This window comes from Hakea prostrata, chromosome 4 (assembly GCF_041222555.1).
Source record: "Hakea prostrata isolate BN-2017 chromosome 4, UWA_Hpros_2, whole genome shotgun sequence".
Classification (NCBI taxonomy): Eukaryota; Viridiplantae; Streptophyta; class Magnoliopsida; order Proteales; family Proteaceae; genus Hakea; species Hakea prostrata.
In genome coordinates this window covers 43,127,695-43,143,429 of record NC_142603.1, presented here as the reverse complement: position 1 = coordinate 43,143,429, position 15,735 = coordinate 43,127,695, and the positions used below count along the sequence as shown (strand labels likewise).

Sequence of the window (15,735 nt, the reverse complement as noted above, 5' to 3'; positions counted from 1 at the left end):
CCTGTATCGAGTATTGTATCGCTCTAGCTAATGTATTTTAATGTAATTTAATGGAGAGACGTATCGAGATGTATCGTATCGGTTGGGTCAAATATGGATACGTATCGGCTAGTATCGTATGGTATCGTGGGATACTTTAAACCTTGATAATTGCTTCATTGTCTCCTTCAAATATGACTTTTCTATAGTTGTTCTTGATGGCAAGTTGCAGCGCAAATCTAATAGCTTCTGCTTGGAGAGCAGTCATGTTGTACTTAGAAATGGCAAAGTACAATAAGGCATGACTGAGGTGATCTCAAGCCACTCCTCCCACACCGGCTTTATAGGTACCAGTAGTCTCCTTTTTTGAAGATCCGTCAATGTTGAATTTGATGCAGTTCTACGGAGGGCGGGACCAACAAATGCTTTGTTTTTTCTTCAGTTCATGTTAAGGACTTGGTGAGATTTTGCATTCAAAGATTGCGCAAGCCACCAAATCTGGCTAGGGGATTTGTAGGGCTTCTTATATGTTGCTTTGTTGAAAGAAGACCCGATGATCCATAATGTGATTAGATGAAAGAGTAATGTAATCCCACCCCTTTAGACTCTTATCGATTATTAACTAAGAACCTTCTTTACCACTGAGGCTGCGGATCCCATTGATTTAAAGAAAAAAAATCTGAATTCTTTTCCATGCTTTCTCAAATAATATGCAAGTTAGTTATTTACAATGAAATGCCTTTATATGCAGGAAAAAAATTGTCTGCTATGCACATCTCTCTGTGCACCACCACAGTAGGACATGTGGAGTATACCATATAAAAGGTTGGGATTAAATTACCGATTTTAAGTGGAAGACACCTAATTTCGCAACCCGTTTAACCGCTACCCATCCATTTAGCCGATTATACCCGAATCCTTTCTTCTTTTCTTCTTCTCTTCTTGAATTGAAGCACAAACCGATCACAAATAACTGAATAAAAGCCCTAACAACAGAACAGATCATCACTTCCTCCTTGGAATTGAGTTTTTCTTTACAAAGAGGAAATAGTGACAGAAACTAACTTACCATATGTGACTTGTATTCAAGTTAGAACAAACTAAAGAAGTATCGTGGAATTGATTTCAGTTAATTAACATTGTTTAATGAGTGGAAGCTCTACCATTAGTCATCCTCTTCTTGAACTCTTCAAAGTTAACGTTTCCACGCCATCAACATCAACAAAGCTAATTATCCTAGAACAATCATGGTGAGAACACTTCTCCCACAAGTTCTTCATCACCATATGAAGCTCTGTAACCGATATCAAACCATTCTTGTCCCAATTGTACATATTGAAAGCATCCTTCAATTCTTTATCTCCGCTCTTATCTCCACAGTGATAATCATGTTAGAAGATTAAATTGCACCCACAGAGAAATAAAGAACCACATAAGGACATTGACTTACCTGTAGTTAATCCAAATACCAAACCAAAGAGGGCAGGCAGAGATTTGGGTTTCCAAACACAGAGTTACCATTGTTTTCTTTTCAGGGTTTTCAGAATCATTCGAGGAAATTGATGTTTAGAGCACAAGATCACAGAGACTACAACGATAAGGCATAGTTGCAAGATTCTTTGCTGGGAAGAGGAGCCCCTCAGAGAAGCTTATAAACATGTGCTTCAATTCAAGAAGAGAAGAAGAAAGCGGAAGAAATGATGCACGTACAATCACGTAGCTAGAAACGAGCAGGTATTTGTTAAACTGGTTTCAAAACTGGGTTCCTTTTACTTAAAATGGATAACTTAATTTCAACCTTTGATTTGGTATACTTCACACTTCCTACCGTGGTGGTGCACTGCTGTCAACAGAAGACAATTTTTTTCCAACTAATATGCCATAACCTACTTGGATGTCCTAGAAAATAATTTGTCCACCTAATTCTTTTTTAAAAATGAAAATTTCCTTTCCACAAGACTTGGCATTATATTTAATGGGATCGATCTGTTTTTGAACAATTTATTTTTTGCACGGGATTGATTATTATAAGCTCGCATTATAAATGCATTAGTAGTAGAAAAGGTACTATATACATAATTATGGGTGTTAAATAAAAGGAACAAAAGCATAGCCCCATTCATTTATTCATGATAATTGAAACTTTACAGAAACATATCATGATTTACCACATGTTGTAGACAAACTAGCCACAGTTTCCACCCGGTCCTCCAAACCAAAAGTGAGCATCATCTTTTAGATCATCATATGATTTATACTCTATATCTATTTAATATTCTTATTTAAATGGTTGGAGAGCATCTCATCATATGAAATTTTATATTAATAGACTTGCAAATTAAAGACGTGAAACAAAAGTGGGTGGGATGAATTTAGTACGACAATGACTTTTCCACTAGAAAATTCAGTATTTTATTTCTTATTTTTCTGTTAACTATAAAGAGATGATGCAGTAGTAGCCATCTTGTGTCCCCACTATGCAACCTTCAGACTTTTTAAAAAATCATAGTAACTTATCCCTATGCATCTAGTGGCTATATTTTAGTTTGAAGTGACCAACGAAATGTACTAGTAAAATTATAAAAAATTTATCCACAATATCTCTCTCTTTCTCAGCTCTTCAATCCGCCTATTGGTTTTGGTTTTGCTTGTCTAAAAGATTGAAATAATGCCAATGGAGGGGTAGTAGGACGGTTAGGAACCTAACTTCTTAAGTGTCCTTGGCTTGTGGTGGGTGACCTTAATGATGTAGTGGATCCTTCGAAGGTCAGGGGAGGTGCTCCAGTTTCCGTTAAAAGGTGCTTAAAGTTTAAGGAGAACATAGATAAATGTGGCCTCATTGATATGGGATCTATTGGGCTGAAGTACACTTGGAGGGGTCCTCACTGGAGTGGATACAAGCGTATCTTTAGAAGATTGGATCGAGGGCTTTGCTCAACAAATTGGCGTCTTCTGTTTCTAGAGGCTGTTGTTCATGTGGTTCCGAACAAGGTTTAAAGTATCGGTATCGAGTATCGTATCGGTCAGGTGATTTTAAGAGACGTATCATCCTGTATCGAGTATTGTATCGCTCTAGCTAATGTATTTTAATGTAATTTAATGGAGAGACGTATCGAGATGTATCGTATCGGTTGGGTCAAATATGGATACGTATCGGCTAGTATCGTATGGTATCGTGGGATACTTTAAACCTTGTCTCTATGCACCATGAGAATTCCTTCTAACCCAGCTAGAGGATCTGGGAAGAAAGCCCATGGGTCTAAGGGACAAAGTTGCACCCTAGACATCCAATCAGCAGCTTTGTTTGCTTCTCTACCAAGATGAACAAACATCACCCTTCCATTAACACCTGAAAGGGTTTTTATTTCCTCAATGAGGTGAACAATACTCCCTTGTGCATGCCTACAAGGGTCAAGGAGAGCAACAGCTTCCTTAGAATCAGATTTTACTTGAATCTGACAAAACCCCAAACTCCAAGCCAACCTAAGGCCTTCGATGGTCGCTATTAATTCTGCTTCAAGGACTGAACACAAAGGAAACTTCCTTGCAAAACCTCCCTTGAACAGCCCCTCTTGATCCCGCAAAACACCCCCCACCTGCATATAGTTCTTCTTTCTATTAAGAGAAGCATCCATATTGCACTTTATCCGGGCACCTATAGGGGGCTTTCCACACATCCAAAACCTTTGAATTCTTCTTGTTTGGCAGCATTGATGAGCACATTGACCAAGCAGCAACCACCGTTCTCACGTAGTCCTCTATCAACTTCAACCCAGCACTTGGTCGAACAAACTCCTCTTCATGTATATCATTATTTCTCCAATTCCAAAGAGAATAGGTAGCACAAACGAACCAAGCTGTCCAACTCCCCATCGATTTGGACATGGAACCACAAAGATTAATGGAGAACCATTCTTCCAGCCCACACTCAAAGAACATAGTATGCTTTTCCTTAGCCACCAAACGCATCCATACCCCTTTAGCAAAGGTGCAATCTCGCAAAACATGAAGACAATCTTCAGGTCTGCTCATACAAAAGCTACAATAGTCATGCTCCATTAGTTTCATTCTCATCTTGCGATGGTTATTCAATAATCTGTTATTCACTGCCAACCAAATGAAGGAGCGAATACGATAGGGAACCCTCAAGCCCCATACTGTCTTCCAAAAATTCTCATCAAGGAAAAGGCCTTGATTCACCCTACCACCATCCACCAAGATGTCATACGCCGAGCTAACAGAGAAGATCCCCACATTCGTCTGGCTCCATAGAAAGACATCTCTACCACCCCAAAAAAAGGGAGGTCTATAATCATCAAAATTTTCCAAAACATCGCATGGGAGGAGATTCATGATGCGATCTCTTCTCCACTCGCCATTTCCATCAACATATTGACTCACCGTCTCTTTCCTCATGCTTGGGTTAAGGTTACCATTTACAAGGGAACCCAATGTAACCCCTGGAATCAACCAAGCATCCTGCCAAAACTGAATGGTCTGACCATCACCCAAAATAATGCGGCAGTTCTCTAACACTCTAGGAGCAACCCTGCATAATGCCTTCCAAAGAGGGGAGTCAATGCACGAAGCCGAGAAATCAGCCTTTTGCTGACTAGAGCCATATTTATCCTTAAGAAGCGCTGCCCAAAAGGAATTTTGCTGAAGAACACCCCACACCAATTTCATTAAGAAAGCATCATTGACTAGAGAAAGGGAATGAAAACCCAAACCTCCTTGTGCTTGAGGCTGACATAAACTCTCCCACTTGACTAGATGCATTCGCTTTTTATTCTCCATGTCACCCCCAAACAAAAGCACGTATCGACTTTTCAATCTCTGACAAAACACCCTTAGGGATAGGAGTAGATTGCATAGTGTAGTAGGGGATTGTCATGAGTACAGATCTAGCCAAAGTAACTCTCCCTGCAAGTGACAAAGAACTCACCTTCCACCCTACTAACCGGTCTTTTACCTTAGAGACAATATAATTATAATCTCCCTTCTTTGGTCTACCACTCCAAATGGGAACACCCAAATAACGCCCAATATCATTAATCAAAATGAAGCCACTCTTCTTAGAGATGGCCTTGGCTAAATGATCATCAACATTCCTAGAGCAATGAACCTTGGTCTTCTCAACACTAACTTTATTCCCTGAAGCACAACAAAACTTATTAAGGCACTCCATAATCACTTCCACTTGGGTTAGAGAAGCCTCTGCAAACAAAACCACATCGTCCGCAAACATAAGGTGGGAGACTCCCGCACCTTTACGTCCAATTTTAATAGGCTTCCACTTTCCCTCAGTAAAAGCATCTTGAATGCAATGCGTCAATCTCTCCATGCAAAGAACAAAAATATAAGGTGAAAGAGGGTCACCTTGCCAAAGACCATGAGCAAGCTTGAACAAATCTGCGCCTCCCCGTTCCACAAAACCCTCATGCTTGCCGTCGAGATGCACAACATAATCACCTCAACAAGGCTGTTAGGTATCCCAGCTCCATAAAGAGAATCTCAAATAAAATCCCACCTCAATCTATCATAGGCCTTCTCCAGGTCTATCTTAATGGCCATGAAGCCCTGCTTACTACGCTTCTTTCTCATGGTGTGAAACAACTCTTGAGCAATAATTATATTCTCCTGGATGTGTCTCCCTGGAACAAAACTAACCTGATTAGGGGCAACCCCACTTGGCATGAACTCTTTGAGTCTGTTGGTTATAGTTTTCATGAGAATCTTGAAACTAACATTACAAAGAGAAATGGGACGCAACGGGGTCACCCTTTCAGGCTTATCCACCTTGGGAATTAAGGCAATCAATGTTTCATTAAGCTTGGAATCTAACTCCCCTTGAAATGCCCCCTTCACCATCTACATAACTGTACTCCGAGTCACCTCCCAATGTTGCTGGTAAAAGGCGGCATGAAAACCATCTGGGCCTGGAGCCTTTCATGGCCCCATTTGCTCAATGGCTCTGAAAACCTCTTCTTTTGTGACAACACCTGCAAGATTTGACAATCAGTCAACATCCAAGGAGGGGTAGACATGATTGGAAACAAGTGCCTGCATTTCAGAGGAATCATTAGTGAAAAGATTTTTATAGAAGCCCTCCACATGGCTTCTGAGCTCAACCGGATCAGAGATCCATCTGCCACCCTCATCCTTCAAAGAAACTATTTTGTTCCTCCTTCTGCGAGTCATTGTGGAAATATGAAAATACTTGGTATTCCTGTCACCTTGTACCATCCAGTCCTTCCTAGCTTTTTGAGCCTAGTGAATCTCTTCCCTATAAAGAACTTTTTCTAATTCCAATCTGAGGTCCTATTCAAGTTGAATAAGGAAAGGGTTTCGACGCCCATTAGCCAGAATCCGTTGAATACCTCCAAGCCTAGCATGGAGACGTCTCTTTGCACGCTCAAGATTCCCAAAAACCTTTTTGTTCCAGTCCAACAAGTTATTCTTCATATCATTAAGAGCATCAGGGAGCTTCATGTTTCCATTCCACCCTTTTGACACCACCTGGGAGAATCCCTCATGTGTAAACCACATGGCCTCAAGTCTGAACGGCCTCTTTTGAAAAGGCCTAGTAACCGGAGAAAGATCCAACATAAGAGGGTGATGGTCTGATTTGAGTCTCGGAAGTCGGAACCACATGAACAACAGCCCTCGATCCAATCTTCTAAAGATACGCTTGTATCCACTCCAGTGAGGACCCCTCCAAGTGTACTTCAGCCCAATAGATCCCATATCAATGAGACCACATTTATCTATGTTCTCCTTAAACTTTAAGCACCTTTTAACGGAAACTGGAGCACCTCCCATGACCTTCGAAGGATCCACTACATCATTAAGGTCACCCACCACAAGCCAAGGACACTTAAGAAGTTAGGTTCCTAACCGTCCTACTACCCCTCCATTGGCATTATTTCAATCTTTTAGACAAGCAAAACCAAAACCAATAGGCGGATTGAAAAGCTGAGAAAGAGAGAGATATTGTGGATAAATTTTTTATAATTTTACTAGTACATTTCGTTGGTCACTTCAAACTAAAATATAGCCACTAGATGCATAGGGATAAGTTACTATGATTTTTTAAAAAGTCTGAAGGTTGCATAGTGGGGACACAAGATGGCTACTACTGCATCATCTCTTTATAGTTAACAGAAAAATAAGAAATAAAATACTGAATTATCTAGTGGAAAAGTCATCGTCGTACTAAATTCATCCCACCCACTTTTGTTTCACGTCTTTATTTTGCAAGTCTATTAATATAAAATTTCATAGGATGAGATGCTCTCCAACCATTTAAATAAGAATATTAAATAGATATAGAGTATGAATCATATGATGATCTAAAAGATGATGCTCACTTTTGGTTTGGAGGACCGGGTGGAAACTGTGGCTAGTTTGTCTACAACATGTGATAAATCATGATATGTTTTTGTAAAGTTTCAATTATCATGAATAAATGAATGGGGCTATGCTTTTGTTCCTTTTATTTAACACCCATAATTATGTATATAGTACCTTTTCTACTACTAATGCATTTATAATGCGAGCTTATAATAATCAATCCCGTGCAAAAAATAAATTGTTCAAAAACAGATCGATCCCATTAAATATAATGCCAAGTCTTGTGGAAAGGAAATTTTCATTTTTAAAAAAGAATTAGGTGGACAAATTATTTTCTAGGACATCCAAGTAGGTTATGGCATATTAGTTGGAAAAAAATTGTCTTCTGTTGACAGCAGTGCACCACCACGGTAGGAAGTGTGAAGTATACCAAATCAAAGGTTGAAATTAAGTTATCCATTTTAAGTAAAAGGAACCCAGTTTTGAAACCAGTTTAACAAATACCTGCTCGTTTCTAGCTACGTGATTGTACGTGCATCATTTCTTCCGCTTTCTTCTTCTCTTCTTGAATTGAAGCACATGTTTATAAGCTTCTCTGAGGGGCTCCTCTTCCCAGCAAAGAATCTTGCAACTATGCCTTATCGTTGTAGTCTCTGTGATCTTGTGCTCTAAACATCAATTTCCTCGAATGATTCTGAAAACCCTGAAAAGAAAACAATGGTAACTCTGTGTTTGGAAACCCAAATCTCTGCCTGCCCTCTCTGGTTTGGTATTTGGATTAACAGGTAAGTCAATGTCCTTATGTGGTTCTTTATTTCTCTGTGGGTGCAATTTAATCTTCTAACATGATTATCACTGTGGAGATAAGAGCGGAGATAAAGAATTGAAGGATGCTTTCAATATGTACAATTGGGACAAGAATGGTTTGATATCGGTTACAGAGCTTCATATGGTGATGAAGAACTTGTGGGAGAAGTGTTCTCACCATGATTGTTCTAGGATAATTAGCTTTGTTGATGTTGATGGTGTGGAAACGTTAACTTTGAAGAGTTCAAGAAGAGGATGACTAATGGTAGAGCTTCCACTCATTAAACGATGTTAATTAACTGAAATCAATTCCACGATACTTCTTTAGTTTGTTCTAACTTGAATACAAGTCACATATGGTAAGTTAGTTTCTGTCACTATTTCCTCTTTGTAAAGAAAAACTCAATTCCAAGGAGGAAGTGATGATCTGTTCTGTTGTTAGGGCTTTTATTCAGTTATTTGTGATCGGTTTGTGCTTCAATTCAAGAAGAGAAGAAGAAAAGAAGAAAGGATTCGGGTATAATCGGCTAAATGGATGGGTAGCGGTTAAACGGGTTGCGAAATTAGGTGTCTTCCACTTAAAATCGGTAATTTAATCCCAACCTTTTATATGGTATACTCCACATGTCCTACTGTGGTGGTGCACAGAGAGATGTGCATAGCAGACAATTTTTTCCTGCATATAAAGGCATTTCATTGTAAATAACTAACTTGCATATTATTTGAGAAAGCATACATGGAAAAGAATTCAGATTTTTTTTCTTTAGATCAATGGGATCCGCAGCCTCAGTGGTAAAGAAGGTTCTTAGTTAATAATCGATAAGAGTCTAAAGGGGTGGGATTACATTACTCTTTCATCTAATCACATTATGGATCATCGGGTCTTCTTTCAACAAAGCAACATATAAGAAGCCCTACAAATCCCCTAGCCAGATTTGGTGGCTTGCGCAATCTTTGAATGCAAAATCTCACCAAGTCCTTAACATGAATTGAAGAAAAAACAAAGCATTTGTTGGTCCCGCCCTCCATAGAACTGCATCAAATTCAACATTGACGGATCTTCAAAAAAGGAGACTACTGGTACCTATAAAGCCGGTGTGGGAGGAGTGGCTTGAGATCACCTCAGTCATGCCTTATTGTACTTTGCCATTTCTAAGTACAACATGACTGCTCTCCAAGCAGAAGCTATTAGATTTGCGCTGCAACTTGCCATCAAGAACAACTATAGAAAAGTCATATTTGAAGGAGACAATGAAGCAATTATCAAGGTTTAAAGTATCCCACGATACCATACGATACTAGCCGATACGTATCCATATTTGACCCAACCGATACGATACATCTCGATACGTCTCTCCATTAAATTACATTAAAATACATTAGCCAGAGCGATACAATACTCGATACAGGATGATACGTCTCTTAAAATCACCTGACCGATACGATACTCGATACCGATACTTTAAACCTTGGCAATTATCAATCTTATAAATCACAGGAATGATCAAGAACACACTGGATGAGATCCGTTCCTTGAAACTGAAGTTTGATTTCATCACTTTCAATCATACACTAGGAGAAGGAAACCATGCTGCTGATAGACTGGCCTCTCTTGCTATCTTTCTTTCATCTACTTATTTCATTTCTTCCACTCCCCCCCCCCACCCACCCCCCATACTACACTGGAATTTGTACTTTGATGCTACTGGGTGTCCCTTCCCTAGAGGTTTCCATTTCAAATAAATTCTCTAGTTTACCAAAAAAAAAAAAAAAAAAAAGTCTAAAGGGGTAAGCATATTTTCCTACTTATTTTGAAGATACGGGACATCTTTTGGTGAAAGATATGGTATACAAGAGAGTAAGTATATGATTTTTCACCATATATATGCAAAAGAAGCTTATCTACAAGACCCGTTGTACATCTTCTAAACCTCAAATACAACAAAAAGGTAAGGATAAAAATTGGTTTGACCTTAGTAACCGAATCAGTAATTTGAATTTGAATGCCAAATATATTTTGGTAAATAATTAATTTTGTCCGTGACATAGAAAAGATTTGGGATAATTACTATTGCCCCTTTGTACTTTCGTTTTATTACTAATCAAATAGTGTTAACATCAAATATGTAATGTCTATTTTGCCCTTCATTAAAATTAAGAAGTTAAAAATATGACATTATTCTCATTTATAGAAATTATATTAAATGTCAACTATATCCTTAAAATCTTATATTTTAAAATTAATTTTAGCTTTGGTGGGGCCACACACTTATGGTTGTTGAAACTCTCATGTTTTACTTAAAATTTTCACAATCACACAAATTAATTAGCATATATGATGCTAATTAATAGGAAATTTGTAGACAAAAAGAGAATCACAACTCAGTGACTTTCCAAACTTATTCTTCACCACACCAGCATTTCGTGCATATAAAGGCATTTCTTTTAGAAAGCTTATATGGAAAAGAGTTAGGGATTCTTTTTTACTTCAAATCAATGGTAATCCTTTTTTTTTTTTTTTCTTCTTCCTTCAATGAAACAATCAATGTGAGGTGTGGCTTTAACATGATGGAGCTTTGGTGTGATTCTCTCAATGTTGTTCAAGTTGTGAATGGAGAAACCGACCTTCCCTGGTATATCATGGGAATTGTGAAAGATATTTGGAGGTTGAGAGAAGAGTTGGCCCATCTTCGGGTGGTTCATCGGGTTCGTGAGACCAACAGTTGTGCTAATTAATTGGCGAGCTTAATTTCGGTCCAGTGAAGATTCGGTTTAGATACGAACAGTTTGCCCGACAAACTTTACAAAATGGTTTGTGAAGAAATGAAGAGTAGACGGTTCTTCCGTTATTAGCTTTGTAATAGCTTAATATTTTATTAATATAATATTCTCACCTTGGACCAAAAAAAAAAAAAATAAATAAAGGGAGACTAAATGATAAAATATATGGTATATAGAAGGTTATTGATTAATAATCAATGAGTCTAGAGGTGTAAACGTATTTTTCTTACTTGTTTTGAAGACATGGTATATTTTTTGGTGAAAGATATGGTATATAGGACAATATACGATTTTTTACCTACATTAGCTACAAGACCAGTACATATTCTAAACCTCAAATAAACCATTCTGCCTTTGTCGGAACGCATGTTGGGTTAGGCCGAGTCGATGCACCTAACCTGTTCAATTCTACCTTATCAAACATTATGGGGGTTGAGATTCTTATATCTATTTGATTCTCAATATTTATCCATGCATGTTATAATGAGATTGGATCAAGATAACCTTTCTCTTTTAATTTTTAAATTTTGATTACTTGCCTTACAAAATGGTCTCATGAAGGAAAAAGAAAAACACAAATGTTGTGCATTGGTTAAAATTTATAGCAAGAATTAATTACAATTTATATTGATTAATTGTACAAAATAATTGGCCATTTAAATAGGCCACCAATGTTTTGAATTGATCGGTAAACAAGTTTTTTCCCCCCAAGTTGATAATGGCTTTTCTTGGGTTGGCAAGTGGCGTTTCAACAACTAATGGTTTCAAGGGTATCATCGCATTGTTTTTACTTTTTCTATATACTTTAGCTTTGAAAAGCCATGGGTTGGAAGCAAGAAAGACGATGGAGCAAACTGAAGATGATTTGGAACTAGAAGAGCAACTCAAGACTTTGAATGTGCATCATTCTCTCAAGACCATTATAGTACATTATCTATACTTTTTTATCTTGACTGCAAACTTAGGAAAAGCCATGGATGGTTTTTCACACGCATACACACACACTTGTGGGTAGAGAGAGGGAGAGAAAGAACCAATGGGAATTCTAAATTGAAGATCTATTAACGTTAGATGGGCTCGACATTTTTACATTTTTTTTTCTTATGCCTTTAACCGATAAGAAAGGGAATAGAAAAATGCACCATAGAAACAAGAAAACTTGGTATAGAGCATTAGATGTTTGATCCTTCTTTTTTCTTTGACATTGTAGACAAAGGAGGGTGATATCCTAGATTGTGTCGATATCTACAAGCAACCTACTTTGGCCCATCCATTGCTCAAAGATCACAAAATCCAGGTATGTTGTATTCCTAATCCATCTGTTTATTTTTTTCCTCTTGCTTCCCGGCATATCTTATAAAATCCACTGAAAGTTTTAACACTATAATTTCTTTGCAGATGAAACCTAGTTTTTCCCCAAAATGGTGGGCAAATAGAACTGCTGGATTTTTCCTAGTTACTTTTGAACTTGAAGAATGTCCCGATGGAACTGTTCCCATTCGTAGAACTTCAAAAGAAGATCTTTTACGGGCTAGAACTTTATCAAGGGAATTCACCACCAGTTTCAATAACCAAAGCAAGAGAAACTTCGCTGGACAATTTGTAAGTAATCACCATCTCATACTCTGCCTAACTCATGTTTCAAACCAAAGCATAACTTGGCTGAAGTGTGATACTAACTTTTTCCCCATCATTCAAAAGTTTAAAGGTGTACCTAGTAGACAAGACTAGTGACATTCAATTATTTCAAGGGTGTACTCATTGCAAGACTAGCGATGTTGTAAAGTCTATTGAAGATCTTAGCGTACACAAACCTTTCATTAGTATTTCAGAAAAGAATTGAATTCAAACCCATTACCGCTTGTCACAATGAAGCCATTTTAACCATTCATCACTTAACACCCTAAAGAGACTTCAAAATTTTGATTCTAAGTACAAAGGTTTTTCTTTTTTTTTTGTTTTGTTTGTTTGATTTTTGTTTTTGGTCTTTATCAATAGTGACTAAGGAAATATATCTTGATGGGTTGCTTAGTTGGTAAAACCAACACCTCTTTGTAAAAAGGTTGACGGTTTGACCCTGCTGACGGCATATGTAATATCCCCATCCCCTGTATATAAAAATCTCCCATGTACCAAAAAATTAAAAAAATCTTGATGGGTGTTACCATTTTAAACCATATGAAGGACTAATGGCCCATAGTTGATTGGAAATTTGTATTACTTATCATATATTGAACCATTTTTATAGGCATCCCAACCTTGATCAAACTTTATCTTGGATAAAGCAATCTTCATTAAAATTGAGTTATTAAGAGTATCATACAATATAATGTCAATCTTGCTTCAAGGGATAACTATTTCTGGCTAGAACTTATCTAGAATGAAAACTTTTCCCTATAACACAACTTGGTTTGTTCTTGCTTTAAATCCAATGTCATTACTAAAATGAGTAAAAGTAAGCTGATTAAATTGTAGGCACAGATATATGCAAAATAGTCAAATGCTTTTTTTTTTTTTTTTTGAGGGAAAATAGTCGCATGATTGGATGTCTATACTTATATAGTTTTTAATTATGATAATAGAAGTAGATGAGTTTTTTTGTTTTTTTGTTCTTTGTATTGAACATTTTGTTAACCTCTTGAACTTGATCATTCAGATTGCAGATGTTAATAATGATGGGAGGCTCCAATTTATGGAGCTTCTGCACTTATTAACGTATACAATCCAGCTATTTCAGACCCTAAGCAATTTTCAAGTGCTCAAATTTGGATTAATGGTGGTCCAAATGATAATCCTAATTATATAATGGTTGGATGGATGGTATGTAGTTAACAATCTCAATTTATTTAATATTCATTCCCTCACTTGACCATTTTTTGTGTCTTAATCCAAAGAAGAAAAAAAAGGACTTTGTAATGTAAAATTGAAGAAATTGCGAATTTAATCTAACTTTATTTTCTACACTTCATGAAAATCAGGTTAATCCAGGCTTATATGGTGATAAGCAAACTCGGTTATTTACATTTTGGACGGTATGTTTTAAACTATGGAATTCTTTAATTTGTGTCATTCTAAAACATGAATTACAAGGGTTGGTGACACATTATCTTGTAGTCAATAGTACATGCTTCTTTAATTTGTTCCAATTAAATAAAATGTTCAATTTTTTTGAGCCACAAAAAAAATTAAAATTCACGCTTCATTTCCACATGCTTAAAATTGATAGATGATATGTTGTATCACAGTAGTTGTGTTTGACATCAAGTTTTTAAATATTTGCTTAAAACGGGAGCTTAAAGTTTTTAGCTTTTAGTGTGATTCTTATTATACTTGAACTTCATTTCACTTTAATAGAATTTAGGAAGGTCTTGCTTTTCCTAAGTAAAGATTTCTCTTTAAAAGCTTAACAATGATTTAACCTGTTTATTTTTATCCTATTTTCTCTTAAATTTTATCCCTTGTCAAACTCAATTAGTAGAAAAATTTTAAATTATTTCAAATATATACATTTCCATATGACAAATAATATATGGAGAAACTCACCAGAAAATTTTACCTATAGTGGCATTCCTTTGCCCTATACAATTCTTCTTTGTTCATTTTTATAGAGAAATAATCAAAAATTTTATGGTATATATATTTATTTTAATAATTGATGTTTCAAATTGTACGTGCAAGGCGATAATTACAAGAATGGGTGCTTTAATACACTTTGCAAAGGTTTTGTTCAGGCTGACAAATCATTCACCCTAGGTATTGTTACAGAACCATATTCTACAATTGGTGGAGATCAATATGAGATACAAGTCTCCATTTACAGGTATTATTACCATTGATCTTTTAGTTGTCTTTAATGTTTGGTACATCACAAAGAAAATAATTTTTAATGGCATTGTAAAGATTTCTTATCTCTTATGTAGACATTTACTATAGGAATACATCTCACACATTTAATTGGGTTAATCTAAATCAGTAGAACACTTAGCTCACTTTCAGTAATTCCATTGCTTATTTTCTTATAGGATAAAGGCACAGGGGACTGGTGGTTGACATTTCATGACACAATACTTGGTTATTGGCCAAAAGTCTTGTTTAATTCTTTAGTTGATGGTGCTAAAAGTAATTCTTGGGGAGGAATTGTAAATGCTGGTTCAAATGGAGTTAGTCCTCCAATGGGAAGTGGTGCTTGGCCTCGTCAAAAATATTCATGCTATTTCCATAAGATTGAGTTTGTAGGCTCGGACTACATTGTATCACATCCAATGTCACAAAATAGCGTAAATATTCGTGTGGATAACAAAGACTGCTATGATATAGAGTATGAATCCTATGATGATCGAAAAGATGATGCTCACTTTTGGTTTGGAGGACCTGGTGGCAACTGTGGCTAGTTTGTCTACAACATGTGATAAATCATGATATGTTTCTGTAAAATTTCAATTATCATGAATAAATGAATGGGGCTATGCTTTTGTTCCTTTTATTTAACACCCGTAATTATGTATATAGTATCTTTTCTACCACTAATGCATGTATAATGCGAGCTTATATTAATCAATCCCGTGCAAAAAATAAATTGTTCAAAAACGTATCCCATGAAATCTAATGCCTAGTCCTCTAAGTAGTTTTTTTTATGAATGCAGTTCTATTACCCAAAAAAAAAATCTAATGCCTAGTCTCATGGAAAGGAAAATTTCATTTTAAAAAATATTTAGGTTGACACATTATTTTCTAGGACATCCAAGTAGGTTATGGCATATTAATTGGAAAAAATGGTCTGCTATGCACAGCAGTGCACCACCATAGTAGGACACG

General features: G+C 36.6%; 2 protein-coding genes across 2 annotated transcripts; one reads left to right on the top strand and one right to left on the bottom strand.

Moving 5' to 3' along the window:
• Nucleotides 1-6,300: 6,300 nt before the first annotated feature.
• On the bottom strand, nucleotides 6,301-6,801 carry LOC149018980 (uncharacterized). Its single transcript, XM_089154036.1, has one exon. It carries the CDS (start codon nucleotides 6,799-6,801, stop codon nucleotides 6,301-6,303), a length of 501 nt encoding a protein of 166 aa, XP_089010162.1.
• A 2,501-nt stretch (nucleotides 6,802-9,302) lies between these two features.
• On the top strand, nucleotides 9,303-15,311 carry LOC149018979 (protein neprosin-like). Its single transcript, XM_089154035.1, has 6 exons — nucleotides 9,303-9,407; nucleotides 12,131-12,217; nucleotides 12,319-12,522; nucleotides 13,577-13,675; nucleotides 13,899-13,952; nucleotides 14,943-15,311. Exons 1-6 carry the CDS (start codon nucleotides 9,303-9,305, stop codon nucleotides 15,309-15,311), a joined length of 918 nt encoding a protein of 305 aa, XP_089010161.1.
• The last annotated feature ends 424 nt before the right edge of the window (nucleotides 15,312-15,735 follow it).

Coding starts and splice junctions, on each gene's coding strand:
- LOC149018980 (XM_089154036.1), bottom strand. CDS start 6,801: ATGGGAGGTGCTCCAGTTTCCGTTAAAAGGTGCTTAAAGTTTAAGGAG.
- LOC149018979 (XM_089154035.1), top strand. CDS start 9,303: ATGACTGCTCTCCAAGCAGAAGCTATTAGATTTGCGCTGCAACTTGCC. Junction 12,523..13,576: donor GAAACTTCGCTGGACAATTT/GTAAGTAATCAC, acceptor TTGATCATTCAG/ATTGCAGATGTTAATAATGA. Junction 13,953..14,942: donor GGTTATTTACATTTTGGACG/GTATGTTTTAAA, acceptor ATTTTCTTATAG/GATAAAGGCACAGGGGACTG.